This window comes from Leucopleurus acutus, assembly GCF_964270905.1.
Source record: "Leucopleurus acutus genome assembly, chromosome: 1".
Lineage (NCBI taxonomy): Eukaryota > Metazoa > Chordata > Mammalia > Artiodactyla > Delphinidae > Leucopleurus > Leucopleurus acutus.
The window spans coordinates 146,388,584-146,399,636 of NC_139142.1; the positions used below are offsets into that span (position 1 = coordinate 146,388,584).

At 42.3% G+C, this 11,053-nt stretch overlaps 1 protein-coding gene across 1 annotated transcript in view; it reads right to left on the minus strand.

The window, feature by feature from the left end:
- OTUD7A (OTU deubiquitinase 7A) overlaps positions 1–10,610 on the minus strand; it is a gene marked incomplete at both ends in the record, with an annotated part of 196,413 nt that extends 185,803 nt beyond the window's left edge. Inside the window, one exon of the mRNA XM_082841749.1 lies at positions 10,549–10,610. Within this exon, the coding sequence (XP_082697875.1) occupies positions 10,549–10,610 (62 nt within the window). The remainder of the gene's footprint in view (positions 1–10,548) is intronic.
- Positions 10,611–11,053: the final 443 nt, after the last annotated feature.

Consider the following 11,053-nt stretch of genomic DNA (forward strand, 5'->3'; position numbering starts at 1 on the left):
GTTCCTATCTTTTGCATTAACATCACCATGAGCTGGAATATATCAGATGTTAAATAAATCTGCTGAGTGAACAAACAAAATAAAAACATTAAATCCAAGTTCCTACTCCATTCTGATGGGTAGACTCGAAAATAACCATAATTCAACTCAGACTAGTATAAATACTATAATATGATTTATAAGCAAAATCATTAGGGTACTAGAAAGGGGGCAGTTCCTTCTGCCTGGCAGAATGAAAAAGGCCAAATGTAAGATGAGTTTTTGAGGAGGATTTAGGAAGGCTGAAAAGAAGACATTCCAAGCTCGGTGAGCACCATGAGCCCAGGCCAAGAGGCAAAAACACACTTGTATGTCCCCAGATCCAGGAATACCACGAGCAGGAGAGCTGTGGGCATGGTTACTGCAGGTAAAGGTCAGAGTCAGACCTACTGGCTGTCAGGGTGAGTATCTGGACTCTAACATGAGGCCAGTGGGAAACTGCTGGGAGTTTCTGAGTAGAGAATGGATAGATGCTGTGCTAGGAAAACAAAGACACAAAAATTTGGTAACAGAGTGAAAAATGGATCAAGAGTGTAGAAAGAAATGGAAAGGTACTCACTCTTTTTCTTAGTAGACTTTGTACTAGCCTACTGCTGGTAAAGTCTTGGTTTATCAGGTCGCAGTGGAGAACCCTTGAGTTTTGGAGACTGACAACATTCCTAGTACCAGGGGATGAATCAAAATGGGTCAAAGCCAGTTGCTGGTAATCTCTCCCCCTTGAGCTGGGATCCACCAATCTGGATGCAGCCACACTGAATGATTCTGGTCTATGTGATGGAGACAGGAGTCAACCGGGTTGAGTTTATCGGAAAGATTTTGCTTCCCTAATAGAAGGGGTCAGGCTTAACTGATAGTCCTTTCCCACTTGCCTTTCCTCCTCCTTTCTGCCTTAAGCAAGGAAATACCATCTCCAAGAATACCCGCCATCTTGGGTCTATGAGGTATTGTAGAAAGTCAGAGGACAAGACGCAAAGTGCAAGGTTGGTGGAATTACAAGTCCATCCCTGATGGTATCACTGAACATTTGCCCAGGTCCTAGACCTCACCCCTCTGGACTTCCCATAATTCTTCTCGTATGAATACCTCTTTGTTCAAGCCAAATAAGTCAAATACTTGGTGATTTATAGTGGAACTTATTCCTAGTTGCTACATGAAGAGAAGATGATTCAGACGTCAGAATTAGAAAAGAAGCAACAGAAAAGAGAAAGTCACAGGCCAATGTCATCTATAAACATAGATGAAAACCTTAAAAGATTAGCAACTGAATCCAACTGTAGAAAAAGACATAAAAAGACAAAGAAGGGCCCTGGAGTCCCAGCCCCATCGAGGGTCTTTGATATTGGAGTAAGGGTACAGGGAGATTCAGTTGGCAGGAAGGCAGTCCTGGGGATCTGTGGAGTTGCCATCCCTGAAATGCTCACCCCAGACTCACGAGAGAGAAGCAAATTACCCTCTTATTAAATCCCCTATTATTTTGTCTCTCTGTTACTAACAGCCAAACATATTAGCCAAATGCTAATATGCTATATTAACACTTTCCAGAAGAAAAACCATATGGTCATCTCAAAAGATGCTGAAAAGCTCACATCCTTCATTATACTAACTCGAAACAAACCAGGAATAGAAGAAAACTTCCTTTACTTATTAAAGGCTATTCCAAACTTATAACAATGATCCTACCTAATAATGCAAACTTTAGAAGCGATGCCATCAAAGTTCAGAACAAACCCATGACCAAGTCTTAGAACAAACAAGAACATTTTAAATGGCTGGAACAAGACCAACACACAAAAATCAATACCTTTTTTACATACTAACATTAGCCAGTTAATCATTTTTGTAAAAAACAAAAAAGATACATTTCATTAAAATTTCTATAATTAACTAGGGATCACACAACAAACATGAGAGAAACTTTTTTTTTGGACAGAAAACAATCTTTATTGAAGGAAAGAAAGAAAAATAAATGGACGGGAAGACTATATTTTTAAGATTCTAATTCTTACAATAAATTCAATGCCATCACAACAGAATTTTTACGGAATTTGACAGTTTCTAAAACTTAGAAGAATAAAGAAGCAAGAAATTCCAAAGAGCTTTTGATAAAGTTCGAAGTGGATGCAGAAGTGTGTTCCACCACACATCAAACATAAAGTACTTGATTAAAGTAGTGTGGAAAGGGGCAGACAGAGATCAATGAGAGAGGATGGAAAATGTGTGTGTGTGTGAGAGAGAGACAGAGACAGAGTGAGAGACAGAGAGAGAGAGAATGGGAGAGAGAGCTCTCCATGCTACCCACACTGGGCTGACATATGGCAAAAAATAAAACTGTACTTTGTTAAAGCACCAGGATTTGAAGAATGTTTGTCGTAGCATTTAGCCTGCCCTGACTCATACAGAAAGCCTTCTTAAGATACAAAAAGCAAAAGCCCAACACAGAAAAATTTGATAAAATGAGTAACAGCAAAAATGCCAAATCAATAAACTTCTGAATGACAAAAAAATCCTGTAAAAACTTCAAAATTAGATAGAACAGGAGAAAATTTTGGAAAATATATAATAAACAAGGGATTGACATTCAGAATAGATAATGAACATATCCGAATAATTAAAGACACACGGAACAAGAAAAATTTGGCAAATTTTATGAAATGTGCAGTTTACAGGAAGCTCGCGTGACAAATCAGTATATGGAAAGATAAGCAACCTTAGTAATAATGAGGGGAATACAAATTAAACAATAAGATAACCATTAACCATGCCCACCCAACCCCTACCTCACCAGAATGGCCCCTCAAAAAATTAAGTTTGAAAAGATCAGCTCTGGTGAGGTGAAATGGATCCTTTTTTCCACCGCTAGGGGGAATATATGGGGCTCATGGTGAGGTCAGTAGAGGGCATTTTGTTCAGTATATAATTTTTTAAATGTGAATAACCTGTAGCTCTGTACTTCTGCCTTTTGGTATCTTCCATAGAGTCAGCCTTGCTCAAGTGCACACGGATGTGTGAATAAGGATGTTCCCTGCAGCACGGCTGGAAATATCCAAAATGATTGTCAAAGGGGAACGGCTGCATCACCTATGGCACCAGGACATGACCTGCCTCAGAGGTGTCAATATGAAAATTTCTCTAAGGCACATGAGAATGTCCATGTATTATAGAGTAATTAAAAGTAGTGAAGGGAAAAAGAATCTCATGTGTAGGAAAATGTCTGAAGGAGGCACAGCCCTCCTTTTACTTTCTGGCCTTCTGAGCTCTCTGCCCTTGTGCTCATATAATACACATTACTTGAAGCATTGTTTTCCACGGAAACTATTCAATTAGGTAAGCAAGAAATGACAAGTGGGCTCAAGTATGCAAGCAGAAGGGAACAAGAGAAAGGAAAGGCTCAGATTGGTCAGGCAGTGATGGGAACTGGAGAAGCAAAGAAGAAAGGCCGGGCCGATTGGACCTGGGTGCTGCCATTCTCTGCAAGAATGACCTTTGGACGGTCACTAAAGCCCCTTGAATCTACTTCCTCATCTATACAGGCGGGAATATACCACACCTTCCTTAGAATTTTGTTAAGATTAACTAAAATAAAAATATTACCCCTTCCTCCCTCCCTTCCCTCCTTCTCTATTTCTACCCACCTACATATCTGCCTACTCACCTATCTACCTACCTGTCTACCTTTCAATCTCTCTCATTTTCTGTTTGGCTACCTATCTGATTATATGTTTATCTATCTCACTATATATTCATATAAATATCTGTCTTTCTCACTGTTAGTCTACCTCCCCTTTTCCTGATTTTCTATCTATCTTACTACTATCTGTCTATCTGACTGTTTATCTAATCTAGTAACTGTCTGTCTATCTGCTGGTCTCTATGTCTGTCTGTCTTTCAACCCATTTGTCTATCTACATATATATGTCTGTCGATGTATTCATCTGATTTTCTGCTTTTATCTGTCTGTCTGAATGTCTGTCTGTCTGTCCACCTTCTTCTATCTTCCTCTCTCTCTCTACATGTTTATGTCTATCTGTTTTACTGTCTTTCTGTCGATCTAATTTTTCTGTATCAATCAATCTATTTATCTATCTCTGCCCTGCACAGTGATTGACACAGACTAGCGCCTATTAACTGTTAATTTATCTTCCCCCTTCATTTCCCTTCATATCTTTATTTCTACATTTCCATAATCAACTGCTGTTAACTGAGCCCTTTCTCTGTGTTGTGTGCCAGGCATACAATCCAAAATCAGGCCTGGGCTCTGCCTTCAAAGAGTATTCAGGCTGGTGGCTGAAAGGAACAAATTAAAGAAGCAGTGACATTATGTGGTGCTTAGTGCTATGAGAGAGACAAGCCTGACCTACGTTGGCATGGAGGAGAGAATTAGCGGGGGCTGAGGAAGCTACCTCTCATCTGCAAACCACAGAAGAACCAGGAATTCTGCAACTGAAGAGGAAGAGACCTGGTCTTCATGTGAGTGTGGGTGGAGGAAGTATGGACAGAGCCAGAAAGATAGAACAGGATGTTTACAGGCCTGGAGATCAACAGAGCAAGTACATATTCCAGGAACAAAACTGTAGGGAGCTCACAAAACTCAGACAACAAAAGAGACCAACCATGGCCAAAATAAATGGTGAGATGTACTGTTTGCATGGATTGTAAAACACAATACAGTTGTCAATTACCCTCAAATCATCTACAAATTTAATGCAATCCCATTCAACATCCCAGCAGGATTCTTTGTAGACATGGACAAGCTGATTCTAAAACTTATATGGAAAGATGAAGGAACCAGATTAGCCAAAACAATTTTGAAAAAAGAGAAGTTGGAGGATTCATGCTACCCATTTAAAAATGCATTATAAACCTACTGTGGTCAAGACAGCATGGTATTTGGGAAAGGATAGATACACAGTTCAGTGGAACAGAACACAGACAACTGGGATTTTGTATGGGGATGGGGAGTGATGGGGAGGGATGGGGAGTGATGGGGAGGGATGAGGAGGGATGGGGAGGGATGGGGAGCGATTGGGAGGGATGGGGAGGGATAGGGAGGGATGAGGAGGGATGGGGAGCGATGGGGAGCGATGGGGAGGGATAGGGAGGGATGAGGAGGGATGGGGAGCGATGGGGAGCGATGGGGAGGGATGGGGAGCGATGGGGAGGGATGGGGAGGGATGGGGAGGGATGAGGAGGGATGGGGAGGGATGTGGAGGGATGGGGAGCGATGGGCAGGGATGGGGAGGGATGGGGAGGGATGGGGAGGGATGGGGAGGGATGAGGAGCGATGGGGAGCGATGGGGAGGGATGGGGAGGGATGGGGAGCGATGGGGAGAAGCAGATGAAGTTCGCTTGCTTGCCGCTCACCTCCTACTGTGCGGCCCAGCTCCTAACAGGCTGCAGACGGTTAACAGTCGGTGGCCCAGGGGTTGGGGACCCCTGGTCTAAGGGACATTTAGATAGAAGTTCCAGTGAGCTGGACATTTACACTTGGAATTTTCCAGCATACTTACAGTAAGTGAAACAAAGGGAATAGATGTCATAGTTCTTTTCCATTAAAACGTAATTAAATTTCACAAGCACAGGAGAATTTCAGCTTTTGGGCTTTTGAACAGGCTCCTATTAGTTGAATATTCACGTGTTAGTGACTGGTAAAATTCAGTCTTATCTAAGTTTCTATCTCTCCAAACAGAACAAGCCAGTTTACCTAAACAAAGGAACAAATAAATAAAAGGAAAAAGACATTTATAGACATCCATCAACCTGGATGGCTCTGAACATTTTATAATAGCTGACATTGAGATAGGTAGATTTTTAAGAACCCAACCAGCTTCCTATACTAACCTGACAAATTTATGACCTGAATGTGTTTAAGCTACTAACTGTGTTCTTTGGATACCTGAGTTCCAATCTTTAGTCACTACGAACACTTATCTTAAAATACAAGTGCACACAGCCCTGCAAATAAACTGGGACAATCAATTTCGTCCCCGGCTCTCACTGCTTCACCTTTGAAATGAAATGAGGATAGCAATTCCTGTTTTACACGGTGATTCAGTTATACATATATATATCCTTTTTCAGATTCTTTCCCCTTATAGGTCATTATAAGATATTGAGTATTGTTCCCTGTGCTATACAGTAGGTCCTTGTCATCTATTTTACATACAGTTGTGTGTATATGTTAATCCCAAACTCCTGATTTTATCCCCCACCCTCTTTCCCCGGTTGTAGCTGTAAGTTTGTTTTCTATGTCTGTGGGTCTATTTCTGTTTTGTAAATAAAAAAGAACTCATAATTTTTAAAAGGTTGTTTCTATACTTAAATGGATGCATACGAAGTTAAAGATATGGGATCAACTGTTTGAGTTAAGAAAGAAATGGCATTTTTAAGCAGAAAATATATATGTCCAACTCCCCCGAGGAAAGAATGGTGAAACCAGTTTCACTCAAACACGAAGCATTGGATCAAGACCAAATAAGAAGCATCGCAGCTTTGGAGGAAATGTCAGAGCAAGTTTGAGGCAACTGATTTCAATAATTCTTTTTCTTTTTGCTGGGAGGACAACCCCCCCAGGCACTGCTGACCACCCCCTCTACCCCGGGCAGCCTGGGGGTCGTGGCCACCCTGCTAGAAAGTGGGAGTGAACACCTGACCCTGAGACCCTGGAACCTCGGAGCCCACAGGCTTACGCTTCACATGGATGGAGCACAGCATCCCCACCCCACGGCCCTACAGTTTGGCACCCGTGGGCAGAGCCTGGTCCCACAAGTGGACCTCAGGCCCCTCGCTCCACCGCCCTTCCTCATGGCCCGGATATGCCAGCTAGCCTGGGGCTGTTGCAGGGTCTGTCCTTCCTGGGGAGGTGTGGGTGTGTGTGACACAGACAAATACAGTGCCCTGCTCACACTTGCCCCAGAAAAACGTGAGCTCCTATAGGACTCAGGCAAACAGCTGCAGGAGAGGACTCCCCCTGCCACCCCAACCACCACGGCTCCTGTCAGGGGCGAGGAAGTGGAAAAAAGGGAGTGGGAAGAGAGGGACTCAGGGTCCTGGCCCAGGGCTGCCAGGGAGGCCCCCCGCGAGGCCCAGGACCTGCCAAGCTCTGGGAGGAGGCTTCTCCAAGAGGGGCTTCTCCTTGGCTTCAAGCCGCCTCCGTGCCATCCTCAAGCACACTGGCTGGGAGTGTGCCTCTTACACAAAACCAGGTAACTCGGGTTTCCAAGTGGGCAGAAATTCCCCAGGGTCCACTTTGGGAAACGGAAAAAAGGCAGCCCTGATATTTCTATCCATGTGTTCAAATGAAACTCAAGTAACCAACAAGGACCTCCTGTATAGCACAGGGAACTGTATTCAATGTCTTGTAATAACCTATAATGGACGAGAACGTAAAAAAAGAATATATATATTTATATACATATATGTGTAAGTGAATCACTGTGCTGTAACCTGACTCTAACACAACGTTGTAAATCAACTATATTTCAAAAAACCAAAGAAACCCAAGTGATTTCTTCTGTGTTTCTGCAGAAGCAGAGATTTGATTTTCGACTGAGCTTCACCCATCCCATCAAGAATTATGTCACACCTGCACCCTAGTCCCTTCCCCAAGGAGCTCATCCCAAGGGGACACAGAGACAGGCAGAGGGTCCCCGGCTCATGAACGGCTAAGAAGGAGGAAAATGGAAGGAGGAGTTGGGAGACTTCAGGGGAGCTTTGGGCTGGGGTCCATGCCCCACACAGAGGTGTCACCCGCGGGTCTGCAGGACCTAGCCTTTGCCCTGGCTAACCATGGGCCAGCCAGGCTGGCATCACCCCAGGAGGTAGGAGAAGAGGTGACACCACAGAGACATCCCACAAGCTCAGCCTGACAGGCAGGAAGCACGCTGGACGCAGCCACAGGCATCCTTTATCAGAGCAGCCCTCATCTGCTTTTAAGAATTGTGGGGAAGGGTGCCAAGGGGGAGGGTGGGGTTAGCAGATGTAAGCTTTTACATAGAGAACTGGAAAACAACAAGGTCCTACTGTATAGCACAGGGAACTATATTCAATAGCCTGTGACAAACCATAATGGAAAAGAATATAAAAAAAGAAGGTATATATATGTATAACTGAATCACTTTGCTGTACAGCAGTAATTAACAAAACACTGTAAATCAACTATACTTTAATCAAAGAAAAAGAAAACAAAAGCATTGCAGGTAAGAAAACAAGACAAGTAAAATGTACAGAGGAAGCATTCTGAAGATACTCTAGCTAGAAGTGTTCTCCAACGGCCACCTTTTTTTCCCTCCTTAAGACCCAGTCTAATCCATGTCCACGTGTAGCTTGTAAATCACATGTATATTCCTAAGCTATTTCCTTGGTAAAATTTCTAAAACATTCTCAAGGAAGATTCCATGGCCAGAGAGCTCAATAAAACCATGGGGACTTAATCTAAACAGAAAGAAATCTAATAACCTTCAGACAAGAAGTCCAATTAGTAACCTGTGACTGAAATGCAAACAGACAACAGGCCAGGGAGGTCCAGGCATGGGGCAGGGAGGAGGGGAGTGTGACGGAGAGCGTGAGGAGTAACCAGAACAGTGGTGGAGGCACCTCACTGGGACATTGTTCGCTGGTGGACGCTTCCTGCCATGGTGAGTTTGCTTCTCTATGCAACCTTCTAGCAGGGACTTACGATTATGAGCACTTACGAGCACTCAGACCAGGGGGATCCTCTGCTCTGTTGTTCAGGTTCATCAGCCTTTTGGCCAAAGGTCTTAATCAGCTTTCATGGCTTACAAACTATCTCAGGGGTGGTGCAGTACCCAATGGGCACTTAGCCATCCTCCCTGCCTCTGTAATAATATCCGGTGAGCACCAACCATGGCTCCAGACCTGCCGGACACCTCTCGCAGGACTTACTCTTGTCTCCAGAGTTAACGACAAGGGCACTGAGGGTTTATGAGGTGAAGCCTTTGCCCAAGGTCATCGGGTCAGTGTATGACAGAGACAAGGGGCACACCTTAGATGGTCTGATTTCAGAGTCCTTCTCTTGACCACCCAGATACTCCCTTGTGTGATATCTCACAGCCATGGAAAAGCGAAAAATGAAGGACTATGTGACAGGAAAGAGAGTCTGATGCACTGATTGAGCGATTGGGTGAAAGTTATCTGGGAAAGGGAATATTCCCATGGCCTGAAAAATCATAATACAACCAGCAATGGATGCTAAAGCCATTGGGTGAAAATTATCTGGGAAAGAGAATATTCCCATGGTCTCAAAGCTCATCCCACAGACTACTTATTAATTAGAAAAGAATAAATACGGTAACATCATAAAGGAGAGCTCTGGCAGAAATCACCTTAGCCAGGTAAACCGTTCACTACCAATACCAGGTCACGATGATGTGGTGGGACCACTGATGTGAGGCAAATACACGAGATGTCTACCTGGAGCTAAGCATGAGGGAAACAGTCAGACAACTGTGAGATACTCTATAAAACAAACGGCTTAGATTCTTAAAAAAAAAAAAGTCAGCATCACAAAAAACAGTTTTGGTTCAGGTTTAAAGAGACATAACCAGATTCAGTGCATGTCATGTAATTGAATTCTAGATAAGGGAAAACAGCTATAAAGAGTACTTTGGGCAACCAGGGGTATTTGAATTGGGACTATATATTAGATAATATTACTTTATCAGTGTTGACTTCCACAGTGATAATGGTATCATAGTATACCTTTGAAGAAGACAATCTATGAACTTAGGAGATATATACAAAGTATGTCATGATGTCTGCAACTTACTTTCCCATGATTCACATGATTCAGAGACAAAAGCTGAACACACATCCATAACACACAAATCCATATTTACAATCTCTCCATGTGTGTATGTATCTGTTCACGTGTGTATTTGGGTAAACATCTGGTAACTCTGAGTGAAGATTATATGTATTCACTATACTATTTTTCCATTTTCCTATAAATCTGAAGTTTATCAAAAGAAAAGTAGGCAAAAAAGTAAGTGAAGACATTTGTTTGAAGAGTCATAAGGCAAAAGAATTGCTATGCTCTGATATCAGCTAGATAAAAATTCTATTTTTGGACAAGAACAAAGAACATTAAAAATAAAAGCAATTAATATGTTAAGATGAGACTTTTGTCTTTTGTTTAAATGACTCGTAACATTTTAAAAATCAATCATGATAGCTACAGATGGCAACAAGTTGCTTAATAAATTTTGCATTAGTGTAAATCAAATCACCTGTTGGTCACTCACTACAGCCACATTCTTTTTAAGGGTAATGTTTACTATTCTAAACACAAATCTTAATGCAACACGAAATTCATTTCACAATTTCCTCTTGATGGACTTTAGTGGATAAATTAACATACCATTCCTCCCTGGATTTAAACCTGATTTTCAGGTCATTTGTTCCCAGGACCACTACAAGCTCTGTTGTTGGAGATGTTGACTGCACTTGGCCCCCCAGCACGGTCCCAAGGGACCCCATGAACACGGGACTTACTTTTCAGACACTGAGATTCTCTGGAGGTGGGTGGCAGTTAGGCACCGGGGGCAATGCGGCATCGTCCCTGCTGGAAATGGCCCATTATTGCCCCAGTGAATGGCGTGAGATCACAGCCCCTGAGAACTCTGGAAAAGACAAGAATAAAAGAGAATATTCACATTCCATTAAAAGTGAGAATTTAAAATTTAAGAATTTAAAAAATATTTTTAAATTTGTATATTTCAAATTTTAACATGATTTAAAATATTTGGTATGAACTTGAAATGCTCTTTTAAAAATTTTTAATTAACTTTATTGAGAAATAATTTACATACAATAAAATACATGTATTTTAACAAAATGTGTACAACTGTGTAACCACCACCTCAATCAAGATAGAATTTGAACTTGAAATGGTCTTGATAGTGAATCTCCCTTCTTCACACACCATCCCACCCTTTAATTTTTAAATAAATACAGGCATTGGGAGGTAGGTCAGGATAAATGGAAAAGTCTCCCAGGC